The sequence below is a fragment of the Colossoma macropomum genome, unplaced genomic scaffold (genome assembly GCF_904425465.1).
Source record: "Colossoma macropomum unplaced genomic scaffold, Colossoma_macropomum, whole genome shotgun sequence".
Lineage (NCBI taxonomy): Eukaryota > Metazoa > Chordata > Actinopteri > Characiformes > Serrasalmidae > Colossoma > Colossoma macropomum.
Genome location: NW_023494795.1, coordinates 34,151,389 through 34,168,219, shown reverse-complemented (window position 1 = coordinate 34,168,219; position 16,831 = coordinate 34,151,389). Strand labels below are relative to the sequence as shown.

The 16,831-nt window shown below is 37.0% G+C and overlaps 1 protein-coding gene across 1 annotated transcript; it reads left to right on the top strand.

Annotated features, from left to right (window-relative positions):
• Positions 1-476: 476 nt before the first annotated feature.
• On the top strand, positions 477-16,354 carry gata4 (GATA binding protein 4). Its single transcript, XM_036582292.1, has 6 exons — positions 477-1,113; positions 9,355-9,521; positions 10,867-10,992; positions 12,696-12,777; positions 12,923-13,053; positions 14,371-16,354. Exons 1-6 carry the CDS (start codon positions 576-578, stop codon positions 14,491-14,493), a joined length of 1,167 nt encoding a protein of 388 aa, XP_036438185.1. The 5' UTR covers positions 477-575; the 3' UTR covers positions 14,494-16,354.
• Positions 16,355-16,831: the final 477 nt, after the last annotated feature.

The window sequence follows — 16,831 nt, the reverse complement described above, 5'->3', positions numbered from 1 at the left end:
ACAGTGCTTTGAATTGACATGATTAAAATGTATCAAATGGTTGTGTCTCTGAACATAATAATAAATGTCAAAACAAGTAAAGAAAGCAATTGTGTTGGTGCGACATATTTTCTTTGTCTGAAACCACTTGACAATTAAATCACGAACATTTTTTTGTGGCAGTACTGTGGAGAATGTAGCAGTGTAAGTAACATAATTTGATTTAGTGGTAGAATATTATAATTCACATATTTTGAAAATAAATTAAAATATGGAGTAATAGATTTAATTGAGGCGGAGAAATTAGAGTAAGAGTGAGTGAGAGAGAGAGAGAGAGAGAGAGAGAGAGAGAGAGAGAAAGAGAGAAAGAGAGATTCTCCACGTTTCTCCACTCAGCTTAGCTCACTCCCCCTCCGTCCCCGCTCTACTCTCTCTTTGTCTCTCTCTCTCTCTCTCTCTCTCTCCTCCTCCTCCTCCTGATCCAGGTGTGGGTTTTCTCTGAAGCTCAGTGGGCTCGCCATGCTCTCGCTGAGGGGCGTTCTGCGCTCTCCCGCACCCTAACGGCAGCAGCTCCCGCTCTCGCGGCCTCGCGCGCCATGTATCAGGGTTTAGCCATGAGCGCGAGCCACCACCACGCCGCTACGTCCTACGAGGCGAGTTTCCTGCCCTCAGCCGCGCCCGCCGCCACGTCGCCGGTGTACGTGCCGAGCCCGCGCGTGCCCGCCATGCTCCCGGCGCTGCCCTACCTGCAGGCGCACGGGGCTCCCCAGCATAGCGCCTCCTCCGCGCACTCAGCCTGGGCGCAGGAGCCCGTGCCTTCTTCCTCCTCCACATCCTCCTCCTACAGCACCGGCGGCTCGGTCAACTCGGCGCACGCGCCGCCCGTCTCCCCGCGCTTCGCCTTCTCCACCAGCCCAGCGCTCGGCTCCGGGGTGGGTGGCGCGCGCGAGAGTCCGGCTGGCATCCCAGGGAGCGGTGCGCGCGGCCTCGGGGCCTCCTACCACCCGAGTGCCTATCCCGCGTACGTGAGTCCCGGCATGGGGGGCACGTGGGCCGCGTCCCACTTCGACAGCTCCGTGCTTCACGGCCTACAGTCCGGAGGCCAGAGCGCCGTCGCCAGACACCCGAACCTGGGTAAGAGCTTCAGAACGTGATCATGGCAGGCTGATACGGGTCAATGTAGGTGAGAATTTACTGCAGTTGTTGGACAGGATTGCGTCCGGATTGCACGTGACTGCATGCGCAAATTTTTGCACACTAAAAAAGCTTCCTCAGTTCAAATTAATAAATACTTTGAATTAAATAATGTTAAGCAAAATTTTAGTTTACATGGACAAAAGCAATACTTTGTATCAATTCAAGCCTTAAAAACAACCCAGTTCAACTCCTGCCCTGTGCACTTTTTACAGTGTAGGCAAGAAGTTTTTAAGCATAGAGCATAACTTTACAGCATACAAAGAATCTCTTACTGATCGAAATAGACATGAACACATCTATTGCGGTTATAATTTAAGAGTTTAGTATTTTCTTATCTCGTGTATTATTTTATCTCAGCATTTCACAACTGATCCAACTCTATATCATGTCACAATTCTATATACTCTATAAAGAAATATATTTAATTACATGATTTTAAATAATCTATATAGAATTATAATTCTATATAATATTGCACACGATTTTAATCTGAAATTTAAAGTGTTTTGATCTTGCCTTTGATCTTGTGTGGAGTGCGTTATTTTAATAAAAACACTTAAAACATTTTACCAACGTAACTCAACATTGTTATAATGTGATTGTGCGTCAAACGCGAGTAAGGACTTGTTTGTGCAACAAATCGTAGGTTTTCATTTAACTTTGTTTTAACTTTGCCTTCGTGAGTGATTAGGGTGATCAGAAGATTTGAAATTTGCCTGTTCTTTGTGGACGTGATCAGATCGTGATTGAGTCACACGAATACGCTGCTTTTGATCTCGTCTTTTAACGCAGTTGCTTTTTGGTTAAGCTAATCTTTCAGCATAAGCCTTATTATTTGTTAGGTGACCTCATATATAGATTCCAGAAATGATTGTAGTCGTAATGGTTGTTACAGTAAGATGGTTATATTCAATAGACGGACCCTGGTGATTATACAGACAAAAAGATAAATGTCGTTATTTGACATGATCATGTGGTGGTTTTGTGTCATCTTATAGACAAACTGGAGAGGATTTACTGCTGTTTACTCCACACGATCATGTTGCGATTGTACATCCCAATTTGAACATTTAGATTTAAGACTATGAAACGAGTTTAAGTGGCTTCATCTTGCATTGTTTTTAGTGTACCTGTTTTCTGGTACATTACTGGATCCGAGTTATACGAAGCTATCGACATTTAACTACAGTCGAATACTGGCTGTTTGTAAGTGATCATACAGTCAATAGGTGAGAATTTACTGCTGTTTATCGGGCTTTAATGGTCCGAAGTTAAGCCTTACAATTCTTCAGATTTGCTCACGTGTGCCAAAAGTAAACATATCATGCTGTGATGAAGAATAGCTGTAATGCAAGACGAAAGGCGCACGTGACTGTAGAGCTGATTTTAGTTATACTCTGTGTTTGCCTGGCCATGCTACTCATAATCATTATGCTGTTTAATATTTGAAAAAAAGTGCAGATTCGCATTAGTTTAATGAATTTAGCGGCAAATATTAACGAGATTTCATGATTAAAGCGGCAAGTTCTGAGGAAAAAGTCATTTACCCGCACTAAGTGATAATAATAATAATAGAAATATAAAAAAAAACAGAACTACAAGTGACAGTTTATAAAAGCGACTATTATAACTTTGTTATATATTTATAAATTCATATATCATTTTATTTATTAATTATTATGCATGCATGTGTGTGTGTACAGTCTTATGCCAAAAAGGACGTTTTGTTGACGTTCAAAGTGAAAACGCACTTAAGTGCATATCCTCAACAGAGAACACACTTCTGTACATTTTAATACACAATTACTGTTTATTTGCTTTGACCATAGCATAGCGGAAAAAATACAACATAAATGTAACCGGAGCAAAAATTATGGCACATTTAATATATATTTTTTCAAATATGCTAAATTCAGCAAAGTAACAGTAAATGTCCAATACAATTTGCAGAAAATGTCACATTTAACCTTTTGTTCTCTGTAGAGTATGCCTTATATTTTTATTTAGAAAGTCATCAAAACATGTCATCTGACCAGGGGTGTTAAAACTTTTGCATACGACTGTATGAATATATGTGTGTACATATGTATGTTATTATTTAAGAAGGCTAATCTTTTTTGGTGATTAATGGTACTGTATTTGTCACATCACTGTTCACTGTTTAGAAGAATGTACACTGTCCAGTATTATCCTATTGTTTAATGACTTTCACTTCAAGCTTCCCACATTACTGTGGAGTTCACGGTTAAATCTTTATCTAATATTAGATATAATTAAATAGAAGCTGTAAGATGTAAGTCCAGGTTCCAGACTTTTACTTTTGATTTGATGCCCTTATCCTGGGTGTAGTCGACAGCCAGGTGATCATGCTGAGGAACTGCATGTTGACCTACTATAATCGTCCACGTACTTCCCGCTTTATTGATCTCTGATTTTGTAAAAGTAAAATGCAAGACGAAGAGAACAGTTTTCAAACTACACGCTCTGCACAACCACAAATTAAAGACTACACTGTAAATGCGTAAAGGCGCAGTTTAAGTCCATGCATAATAAAAAAGAGCTACTAGTAAAAAAAAACCGTCTTTCGCGGTTAAACGACAAAATCGAAATGATATGATCCGTAATTGATTAAGAAGACTGTGGAACTAGTATTCTAAACGGTAGGCTATTGATCAAGTAATAACACTATGATAGGTAAGAGGAGGAGACTCGCTGGCTGTTTAATCTTTTCTCTAAACGTTTTAGCTTCTTGACTCTTCCTGCTAATCAGAGACGAATACCGTTCATGTAACCACAAAAGCATTTCGATAGCGGGTTAATGAAATCATGCTGGTATAGATCACCAGCTGAGTACGTTCCTATCCTGGACCTTTTATGCCTAAACCAAAAAGAAGCTGAATCGTCTTTACACTTCACTTTACGTTCTTAAAGGGAACTTCACCAGTTTTTAAAATTTCTGCATAATTCAATCGTTTAGACGTAAATAAAGTCATTCAGTGTGAGTTGACTTGAAATGTGTCACTCTTAAGAAACTTACCGACTCAGAATTGTTCACGGTGTGGGTGATGGGAACCAGACGTCCGAAACGTCTAAAAGCTACCTCAAAAAATCTATTACACAAAATGGTTCCGAGTACATTGTCTGATGCCTGAGACATTGTTTTACGATAGTTCTGAGACAAAGTTTTGTGTTAAAACGTTTTTTAAGAAGCCATTCGTGGCAGAGAGGTACATACTGGGCGTTGTAATGAAAATAGTACCAAAATATTTTTTTAACTACTATTTTAACATCAAGATAACATTCAGAAGACACGTGTAGGTTTACCTGTCGCTTTGGGTCCTAAATAATATGGCTGTATATTTGTGTTGTGGTCGTTAAGCTTCTCTACAGTGAACCACATCACATTAAAATCTTTTTTTACATCTCAATGATTGAAAGATGCAGAAAATACTAATAAATATATTTTACGCTTCAATGCAGGCTTAAACATTTCCATGACTGTCTAACAGTAAAGCATGTGGATTAAGAAAAGCAAGTGAGAAATCAGTTTGATGAACTTAAAGTATCAGATCATTAGCTATTATTATAGCTCTAGGGTGCTATAAGAACTCAGTGGGCTGTGTCCTTTATCCAAAAGTAGTCCTGTCCATTAGTTTAGAAGTGACCACGATATAAAACATTTGTAAAGTGCAGGCGTGATCACAAAATGTTGGACCAATCTCCCCAACACCTGAATAAGCAGAATAATGCTGGCTTAAATATTACCCATCTGTTATCTAACGGTAAAGTCCTGATATTGGCCACTGAATGCAGCATTGCATTGTGGGCTATGGGCCTGCATGTTTCTGGCCTGCAGGGCTACAGTATCAGGTGAGTTTGGAGGTGGTTACCCAAATATCAGCTCGCTATCAGTGGGGTACAGGACACAGAGTGGACTTTGAGCGTGCTAATAATGACCATGTCAGCAGGAAAGAAAGAGAATGGAGATGGCTTGCATGCGCTTGAGTTTTTTTCTTGGTGTTAACTTCTAAGCTTTGGGGCCATCAAATTCTAACCTTGCTCTTAGGATCGCTAAGCAGTGTGGAGAGAATATTATTGTGTAACTGTTGCATAATACATAAAATAGCACTGTTTAAAACAAAAGAAGTGAAATTAAAAGTAAAACCATTCAATATACAGCACTTAAAGTCATTAAAAACAGTGGTAAAAAGAACTCACAATTGAGGGCTGTAATGTATACCAGAAAAAGTTCAGAATAGGTTCTTGTTACCCCAGAAAAAATCAGCTATAATTATTTATTTTACCACCATTGAACTTGAACAACATAATCTGTGATGGTGTATCAAAGGACACTGTCATGGATTGAATAAATGCATACTTTTTTCAAGTCTTTAGGTATTGCTATATAGGCTAATATTATATATTCTGCAGTAAGTAATGAAGTAATAAAGGGTGTGACCAGCCTATGTGTCAGCGTTTCTCTTGGTCTATGGTCTATCTGACACATTGCCAGTGTCGGTTAAGATTGATCAGTGTGATTGATATTCTATAATTAGGCCACATGTTCAGAGCAAATGTAGAATGCATGAGTTAATCTCTGTGCCAATTTAAAGCCTCTGGTCAGCAAATTGTACTGGCAAGGGAGTATTGGTTTTTGTGGCCAAGTTTGTAGGTGTTGGACAGAATCCAATAAAAATATATAAAAAATGTAATCATTTACTTTATCTTTGCATATGTTGTCAATCACAGATTTCCAGAGAGTCACAATAACTCTCTACTTTAAGGGGGAATTTCACCAATTTTTTAAACATCTCTGCATAATTCAAATGTTAGAGTGGTCGGATGTGAAATGTGCTATTCTAGACAAACTTGCCAAACTGAATTTTCTTTACAGTGATGGTGATAGGAACCAAGTGTCACAACACTTGTTTACTGTCCAAAATTACCAATGAATCTGCACGTCTTTGAGTTTTATACATAATGCTGATAATGGTAAAACAAAAACAAAAAAAAAATTGGTAAATAAATATGTTATAAAAATATAAGTGAAAACCCTATCTTTTAAAAACTGTTGCAAAACAACGCATTAATAATCTGGTAATGTATTTGTAGCCATTTTGTATAGTAGACTACTGTGATGTAGCTTTTAGAGGTATTAAGTACTTCAGTTCCTATCACCACTGCTGGGAAGAATTCCTGGTATTATATGAAAGAAATAGAGGAATGGTTACTTGTTATTGGGCCTGACCAGATCATTAGTGAAACCTGAATGAAAATGGCAGAATAAATTGATATTGGTATTATTTTTACTTGGTAATGCAAGACAGCACTCGAAAATCTATAAGATTGTTGCTGATCTCCAAAGCTAATCAGGTTGCCTGATTAACGTTAAGTTAAACCTTTCAGCTTCCTGAAGCCATCATGTCATTTTTCAACACACAACCTTTCATGTATTTCCAGTGAACTTTGTTTCCATGATCAATCAGCTAGTCTAAATATTTTGACAGGTTATAAACTTTTAGTGTATCTCCTCATAACTCTGTATTATGGAATTCTATAATTGCCACACAGGAATCATTTTCTATAGCCTGCTTTCTTAGTCTGGATGAAAACAGAATCTGACTCATGCTGTGCGATAAATCGGATTTAGTCCGGTCTACTGCTTGCAACTTACTGGATGCAACCGCTTGTTTGTATGATAGGTGGCTGCTGGCGCCCGAGGTTGAAGAAAACAGTACTCACAGTGTCAGTGCTCTTTTGTTCATTGTTCTTCTCACACGTGCCAACTGGCTCTCGCAAGTCTCAAGGTTAGAGCCGTAGCAATGTTTCTGTGAACCTTGGGAAGAGGCCATTGTCTGTCTCCAGTTCAGCAACATCCAAATTCCTTACAGAGACTCAGAAGAGAAAAAGAGACCTTTCAGATTACAATCCTTTGATCCATAAGGAACTTTACCATTCAGGTTAAAGGGAAGTTCCAGAGTAATTTGATATAAAATAATTTGTTGAGTAGAAACGTGCTGATTCTTTACAGCGGTGGTGATAGGAACCAGGGTTCACGAACCAGCAATGTCTTCAGAGTTTTTATATATAGTGTTGATAATGGTAAATTGTGGTAAATCTTAAAAACATTTTCTTTGGGTACACTTTTGCCTTATAATGCCTTCCACTATGAATATGTTCAAAAACACATGTTTTTGGACAAAATCTCTTCTTAAAACTATCATAAAACCGAGCAAGTATGCTTCCTCAGACATCAGCCAGAATACTCAGAACAATTTTGTGTAATAACTTGTGAGGTAGCCTTTGGAGGCATTAAACTCTTCCTATGACCACTGCTGTGAACACTTCGGAGACAGTAATTTGCACTAGAATGGCACATTTTCCATCAAACCACTCTGACTGACTTTGTTTAAATCTTAATTATCTAAGTAGGCAGAATTAAAAAAAATAATAATTTAAGTTTAATTTAAAAGTTGTAAAATTCCCATTTAATTAGGCTGATTGTTTCTGGAGTATTGAATGCTTAGTTCAACCTTTCTGGTATGCAGCCACTTTTTCTGCACTTTTAGTGTTATATATTGAAAAACATATATTACCTTCAATTTTTTAGCTGTGTGCAGAAACTTTGTAAACCTAGTCAGTCTTTCAGTTTTACTTGACAAAAACATTTTAATAAACAAATTAGATTTCTTAAAGGGAAGTTCCTCAGATGTTTTAAAATCTCTGCATTATTCACCATTAAGGTACAGACTCATTGAGAGCGGTTTGATATGAAATGTATCCTTCTAGAAAATTTTCAGAAGCAGAGTTCAGAGATTTAAACGTCTGAAGTGTTTAATGCTTCTAAAAAGCTACATCACGAAAAGTTGAAATAGTTACAGATACATTGCCTGTTGTCTGAGACATTGTTTTACAACAGTGCAATGATGGAGTGGCTTAAAATCTATTTTCAGATACTGTATATGCTAGTTAGAAAGGTACCTGCAGGGCATTGTAAGGCAAAATAGTCCCTAAAGAAAACAGTTTTTACAGAGTTACCACTATTTTACTATTATGAACATTACAAAGACACATGCAGGTTTATTGGTCATTTTGGACAGTAAATAAAATGGCTATATTTGCACTGTAAACATCATGAGCCCTGGTTCCTATCACCACCACTGTAAAGAAAATCTGGGCTGAATCTAAGTTTCTCTATAATGAACCATCCCACATCAAAACAATCAAAATTGTTTTATTTACATCTTAACGATTTACATCCTCAGAATTTTTTTAAAAAGTCAGTTCAATTCTTTTTTTAAGTGGTTTATATGATGTCTATGAGACATTTGGTTCCTGAAGATTTACTAAAACTTTTTTCTATTTTCTATCCACCACTGATTAGCACTTCAATGTATAATTGTATTTTTAATTTTGCAAAATATACAATATTTTATTTTTTTTTCCAAGGAAGTGCCCAGGGCCTTCTTGCTATGAGGAAACAACACTATCCACTGTGCCACTGTGCCGCCCTCTGATATAATAAAGCTAAAATATATAATAAAACTAAAAAATATTTAATATAAGCAGTTGTACACTTTTGTGGCATGTAAATCGTTCAGTATCTATATTTATGTTGGAAGATATAATGTATTTATAGACATGAAGAAGCACAGGGAGGGTTAAGAGCCCTTGTGTTCAAAGAGATTAACGTATGTTAACATCAATTTTGTCTGACACAAATTTAATGGTCACTTGAAAGATCATGAATAATATTCTTAGAAAATAAAAAACATCAATCTTGGATTATAAGGAAATAAACACACTGACTGAAAGTGTCCTCTCTTTTCTCCAGTTTGTTCATACTGATCCATCCTTCAGCAACACTGTTAAGAGCCCCTCAGGGACTCTGTGTGATGTTTCCATTTATAAAGATTAGCTCAATTTCTGCTCTATATACAGAGCAGCCTTTTTATCAAGAGAGGACCTGTCTCAAACTGAGAAAAAGCAGACCCCCGAGCAGACCCTGGTACTAAAGTATGAGAAATAGCCCCTCCTGCTGGTCAAAAGAATAGAGCACAGCTTGGTCTATAGTATACAGCCAGAAAGGTGATCTCAGCTGGAGTTTGCTCATGAACATGTAGGACAGAAAATGGACAAAACAATAATCTTTGTGTTTCTGCCTTTCTTTTTTTACAGAGCTGTTTGATGATTTTGCAGAGGGTCGTGAGTGTGTAAACTGTGGGGCCATGTCCACTCCCCTATGGCGGCGAGACGGGACTGGCCATTACCTGTGTAATGCTTGTGGTCTTTATCACAAGATGAACGGCATCAACAGGCCACTGATCAAACCACAGAGACGACTGGTAAGTCTGTCTAGTAAGTCACTTCACCTGTTGGTTTTTGAATTGAATGGACAAAATGCTGAAAACAGTGTAATATCATTGTGTGTGAGGTTATGATAATTCTACTCATGTAGGGCTGAACGATTTGGGGAAAATATTTAATTGTGACCAGTACTGTGACTGCAAATTAAATGTAATTATTTTTAATAAAACTCGGCTCCAAGCCTTATTTTGTTGAGAAGAGCATGCCTGTTTTTTTGGATTTGAAGCTTGCAGGAAAAAATTAAAAACTGGGAGAGTAACGATACATAAAATAATTCTAATATACCGGTCATCTATAAGTCACAAGTTTCATTACAAACAAATAGTGAAAAATAAGAAAAAAAAAGTAAATGTAAAAAGAATTTTAAAAAAGAAACGTATTTACAGTATATTCTGGCAATTACAGTATATTATTTATCCTTTAATAACTTATTGCTGTTGCCAAAATCTTGAAATATTTAATATGACATCTAAAAGTACCTTATATTTTAGAGTTTAAATCTTCACTGTTATTAAGTATTATTATATACAAAATAACAAAATGTATTATTGTGAAAAGCAGACAAGGTAGCATGAATGTCATAGTATTACCTCTAGAGTGTTCTGTGGAGATGTCTAGATCATAAGAAATCTCATTTTGGAATCATGTACAGTTGAACAGAAATGTTTTAACAACCACTGTCACACACCAGCAATCAAAAATATCAACAGCACTAATAACGCTGCTTGATATTTACCACTGCTCAGTTATATTTGCACCTCAGAAGTTTCTCTAACTAGCAGAGCTGTTAGCAAAGTCCAGAAAGGCAGCTTCCCTACATAAAACATGGGACAAAGAAAGGGACAAAGAGATCTGTTTGAGAATAGTTTGGTTATCTACTGGAAACATTCACAGTATAACGCACTGCAAAACCTACAACTACCACTGTACCCAACCAAAAACCACTTTCATTCTCAAAAGCTGCTATCTGTTATTTGCTTGCTGAATTAAATATTTCTACAACAAAAATCTCAGTCTGCTACATTTCTACTAAAGGCTTAATCCTTTAGCCATTACTGCAGATAAGAATAACAGAGTCTTGCAGAACAACATACTATTAGTTCCAGAAAAAGTTCTCTGGATTGTGCAATAAGAGACATTAAGATCTGATGGTATTCCATAAAGACATATTTCTTTGGAAAACTGGATGATGTCCATTCTGAATGAAGTCTGTATAGTAGAACTGTCACTCTGCTGTTCTGCTACTGGAGCACGGCTGCTGCTACTACAAGAAAATGACAAATCATCTCTATCTCTCTCTCTGACACACATACTCCCACTCAGTCTGCTTCCAGGAGAGTGGGTTTATCATGCACTAATTGTCACACTACTACCACCACTCTGTGGAGACGAAACGCAGAGGGAGAGCCTGTCTGTAACGCCTGCGGACTCTACATGAAACTGCACGGGGTAAGATACAGAGCCACAATATGTTCCCAATCAATATGATGAATGATTATTAAACTATGACCAGCACAGGGACACATTGAGTCAAAGGCTTGAGGTCCTAAATGGATGACAATTATGTCTATGCACCAACACATACAGATTTAAGTCCATAATTATCAAGAATCCAACAGTGCATTCATGTTTCACAGTCAGCATGTTTAGTGAGGCTGATGTAGCTAACAAGCAATGTGAGTGTATGTCACCCAAAATAAGTCAGGTTCATAAAAGTGTGGAGTAACTACACTACACCACGCAAAATGTGCAGCATGGTAATTAAGTCCTATTCATATAGTCTGTTGCGGTCATCCACGGTCATCTCCTTAATGTTGTGGGGTTTTTGGTTTTTTTTTACTTCTGTTCTAGGTAAAAGCTGATCAAAACTAACAGGTCGATGAGCTGCTCAGTGAAGTGCCCAATGAAAGCTTTTTGTGTTTCAAAGTGGACATGCTATGTCAAAGAAAAACAAACATCTCAGAATCAGATACATAGTAGACAGATAGAACTTTATTAATTCTGAGAAAAATCTTGTTTGCCAAGATGTTACTAGGCTGTTGATAATGATATCCCAGGTGGTTGCTAAGGTGTTGTTAGGCTGTTCGTTCTTCAGATTGACAGATTCTTCTATTGATACAAGCTTGATGTTGTAACAGTAGCAGAACCCTTTTTGGTGCTATATAGAAACCCTTTTTAAAAAGGTTCTATATATAACCATATACAACGCATTCTCCATCAATCTGAGAAACCATTTCACCATGCAAAGAACCATTTAATCATGCAAATGGTTCATTGAGTGTTTATGGTTCTATCTAGAACCACTGTCTTTACTAAAGAACCATTAGAGAGTCATCTGTTTTGACAGTGATCTTACCAAGTTTTGTGATTCAAGCCAACTTAATTAACGTGATATTAACTGTAACAAGAACTTCTATCCACTGTCAAAAGAGTCTCAGTGTTTGACAAAAACTTATTTTTGTTTTTCAAATTCCATATTAGTGCTCCAAGTTCATAAAAGCACTGTGCTGTTAACAGTTATGCTGATTGGCAAGTACAGCTTACTGTTAACTTACAGTTATGGTTAAATTAAACCATGTTTATCCAGTAAACAGGACAGGAATCCTCATTTATAAATAAGAAAATGTGTGACCACAACAATATTTGCTCTTAACGTCATGTTAAATTTGGCGGTGCATTTTATGAAGTTAAACAATTAACTTTATTCAGTATTAGCTTTGTATCTTCATTGCAACACTAAAGAAGCAAAATTAGGACACCAAATATGTCTAGGCTGGATGACTATGTTTTTGGTAAGGGAGACAACGTTGAACTATTCCTTTAACCTTTTAAATCCTTGTCAGCAGTTCTGATCATGGAGGGCAAGAGTCCCAGATCCTTGAAGGAAATCTTTATTTAATTGTTAGATTTCATATCTGTGTTAGAGCAGTGACATCATCCAACTGTGCTGGACTCTGGTCTTCCATGACTAGAATTGATTAACCCTGCCTTACACACTAAAGGTCTGTAGGTCCCCATGCTCTCTCATACCAACTTGGCTTACTTATTACCTTCAGAGTCGGGAAAAAAAAATTATAAATGAATAAGTCTACTACTCAAAGGATTAAAAGCAACAGTGAATCTGTTTTTTATACAAATCTTTTTCCATGCAGGTTCCTCGCCCTCTTGCTATGAAGAAAGAAGGGATTCAGACTCGCAAGCGCAAACCCAAAAACCTCAACAAGTCCAAGCCTGGTATGACAATCATGCTCTAATATACATGTGCGCAGTCTTGAAGAGGAAAAGAGATTAACATGATCATGAACAATATAATAAAGAACGTATAAATATTATTATGAACAAATAATAATAAACTTTTGCCTGAACATATGATTAACAGGGACCCCTGGGACTGAAGGCCACACCCCCTCTGGTGCAGCCAGCACCAGTGGCACTACAGCAGAGCCCTGTCCCATCAAGACTGAGCCAGAGACACCTACTCTCTATTCCCATCATAACATACGTACTCAGGTAAACCAACATGCACACACAGTCGACTAAAAGACCTGATTTACGATTCAAAGACTTTTTTGTGTTGCATCTACCATGCTCTGCATTATCCAGTGAACAACATGTTCAGTAAAACAGAATGATGTTTAATCTTATACAGAGACTCAATAGTTATATGTTCCAGTTATATGGTCCATTTGCAGAAATATCTTCAGGTTTAACTATAATTTACTTCAATAAACAAGTAAATAAAGTACTGTGAAAAAGTCAGAGGCCATCCTTTCAAGTTAGAACACTGAAACCAGACATCTGAAGTGTGGAGCAAGTCTTTACAGACTGATGATTCTAAGTCTGTAATTGGGATTACTTGGATCGTAAGCAGCAGAAAATGCAACTAAATTCTAAGATCAGACTAAACTAAACTAAGAAAAATATATCTGCAAATTTCTTTGAAAAACTGAAAACATCTCCTGATCCCCCTACACTGGATGACCGGATAAACCTGGTCATGAAATATATCTAATGGAAAGAATTACTTTTTCTATTAGACTGAAGATGACAAAATTTGTTAAATTCTGGTTAAAATGGGTTAATTATATAAAGTCTATAAGACCAGAGTTTGTAGAGATGCAATGTGAGTGAGTACTCCCTCCCTTCCCCCCTCCCCCTTTCTTCTTACCTGTCCCCTTTCTTTTTTAACCCCAAGGCATCTCCTCAGGTTTTAATGTATATAGTTATTTGTTTACATTTACAGAATGTCAAAAAGAAGGGGAAAAAAAGATTTTTTAAAGGATAAAAAAGATGGAGAGATATAGATTACAAGGTGTATGAAAGGATATATATAATTGGAAATTAACACGTGCATGGAATTGTATGTTGTCATTGCATGCTTTCAAATGTCTCCCCTGGAAAAAATACAATAAAAAAAAGGAAAAAAAAAAAGAAAAACTGAAAACCAGCCTCTCGAAAAGCATGAAAGATGTAATAAAGGCATAGGGTGAATAAACTAAATACAAAAAAGATATTCTATTTAGTTGATGAGGCTTCTGTCTAATTGTCTGTTAAATCTGTTTTCTGCTCTTTTTCTGACACTGACAGACGAACTAGAACTTGATGGCTGTTTTGATGGGAAATTAGACAAATGAAAGGATGGTCTCTTACTTTTGCACAGTATACTGTACATACATGAAGAAATAAATAAAAAATACAATAGTTGACTGATGGAAACTCAGCTGACCAAGAACACAACAACTACCAATCCTAGCTGTTAATGCAGTCACACATTTTGTGGTTTTGTCAGTTTAAACATGATGAGAACTACTGTTTTTTTCTTGCCAGGTCTCTGCTATTCCAGCATGGGGAAGCCAGCATGGGGCATCATCCCTGAAACTCTCCCCAGGAGGCCATGCAGGAACACCCACTTCTAAAAGTGAGCCCTGGAACAGCCTGATTCTTGCTTAGGCATCAACTTGACATCCTATGGTCAGATGCTGCACTTTCCGTGAGGACCAGCACAAGGCCTGAGACATGTCAGACATGGAGAGCAAAGAGAAACTGTCTGGCAACCAATCCTCAAAACGACCAAAGACCGCAAAGCTAAAACCAAGCAAACACAACCATGGGACAGTGGGAGATACTGTAAAATGGATTTCTGAGTTTATTCTAAGAGAAGCAAGAGAACAGAAAAACTTTTTTTTCAAGGATTCAAATCAGTGTCACTAAACAAGCAACAGAACTGATGAATGTACTAGAGTGAAAAATAAAGAAAATGGCCTGTCAAGGCTAAAGAACCTTGGGAACACACAATGAAGATGACCGACACCAGAGACCAAAGACAACAGGAACACAAAATATCTTGCAAAATCTCACAGACTGATGGATTTACTCCACTGTAAAGTGCCTTTAATATTTATCAAGAGACAAATAGACAAGCTATGTAAGTTTTTACTCTGTTAGCTTTCTAGCATTTGCCACCATTTAAACAATGTTATACTCTCAACAAATATGGCAAAGTGATAACTTTGCAGGCTGGTAATGATTTTTATTAGTGGCCTCTGACTTCCCTGATGTTCTACTAATGATAACAACTTGGGTGATTATGTCTAGCTTTGGTTACTTCACACAAAAATACACTCCCTGTCCAAGGGTCACCCCTGCCAGGAATATGTTGCACATTAAGAAGAATCTGGCCTGTCTAGTAAGAGAAAAGCCTCTTAAAGAGGACATTCAAACACAGGCAAAGCACTCCTTATATGGACAAAAGAAGCCCACTCCTAACTGTCTGAAATAACAGTTTGCCTAATGACATAAGGATGTATTCTCTTACTGTCACAAACATATCCATGTCGATAAACATTATATTAGTCCATACTGTTCCAGCAAAAAACTGTAACTGTGACTGTAACTTCTTTAATATATAGTACTTAATACACAAAACCAGGCAAGAGGCCCATCATGTTCCCAGTCTGAATTTAAAAATTACCCACAAAAGCAGTTAAGACCACTACAACTAAAAGAAAACTATGAGAACTCTAAAGAGGTCCAACATTCGCATAGTCCTTTTAACATTCACATGAAATATCATGAATTTTGTAGTTGTCATTCACGAGTAAACTTACATAAAATCAGTCTTGTCAGAATGAAATCAAAATCAAGCCACTTCAATAATGAAAACCAAAGAAGATCTTTATCACTAATCTTGAAAGCAATGTTTATAATTATGCACAAGAAATTTGTCCCTTTCAATTGACTGCATTTATTGATTTCTTTTTTTTTCCTCTTAATTTTGAGGAGAACATTTACTCTTAATATTTATTGACTTAATACAGAGTCAAGTCATTACTTTCTTGTGGCACAGGGTCCTAACTGTGGGTGAAGTCGGTGTAAAGTAGGATCCCCATTATACTTTAAACAGTGTTAGCTTTTTTCTCATTTGTTTATGAGGAAAAACATTCTGCTTGTGTAATTTTCCAACAGTATATGAATGTGTATAAAATATATGTAGGCTATGTATAGACACCTAACTCCATTATAGTGCTTTACTGTGTCGTAGAAAGACACCATGTGGATGGATAAAAAGACCATGGGGGCTTAAACATAGGCTACATTTTTAGTGAACAAGTAAACCAATAAAGAACCATGTGACCACACTAAGTGTGAAGGACTAGCATGAGCTGTGACAGTGACGATCACAAGCATTGAAGTATTTGTGCAGTAATTGATTATTCAAAAACTTTTTAACTATTTTTCTTTGTTATTTTGCCTTTGTCAGAATTGATGGAAATACAAAATAAATATTCATTAAACCCTACAGTGTCATTAAGACCAAAATGCACTTAATTTAATTTCACAGTTTCATTACCTAAGAGGTGGGGTCTGCGGTGGATAATTCAGTTTATCATTAGAAGTCATTTAGAGTGGTTGTCATTTGCACAACATGTCAGGACATTCATGTATTGAAATGCTTATGGCGAGGCTCAAGTAATCACTCTACAGATAGCAAACAAAGTAAACATAAAAACACAAGAAAATACTGAAACTGAAATATATTAAATATACACAAAATATACACAAAATATAGAGACATTTGTATGAACAAAATTGTATGAACCAGATGTCTGAGGAGTTTAATGCCTCTGAAAGCCACATCATGGAAAGTTATTACACGGTTATGAATATGCTGCCTGATGCCTGGGACATTGTTTTACTATAGTTTTGAGAAGGCTTTAGTGTAAAACATGTTTTTAAAACACATTCATAGTGGGGAAGTACATGCAGGGCATTATAAGGCAAAATAGTT

Bases quoted from the DNA above. Each gene is read 5' to 3' on its own strand.
- gata4 (XM_036582292.1), top strand. From the start codon at position 576: ATGTATCAGGGTTTAGCCATGAGCGCGAGCCACCACCACGCCGCTACG. The intron at 12,778-12,922 runs GTATGACAATCA...TATGATTAACAG, and splicing joins CCTCAACAAGTCCAAGCCTG to GGACCCCTGGGACTGAAGGC. The intron at 13,054-14,370 runs GTAAACCAACAT...TTTTCTTGCCAG, and splicing joins ATCATAACATACGTACTCAG to GTCTCTGCTATTCCAGCATG.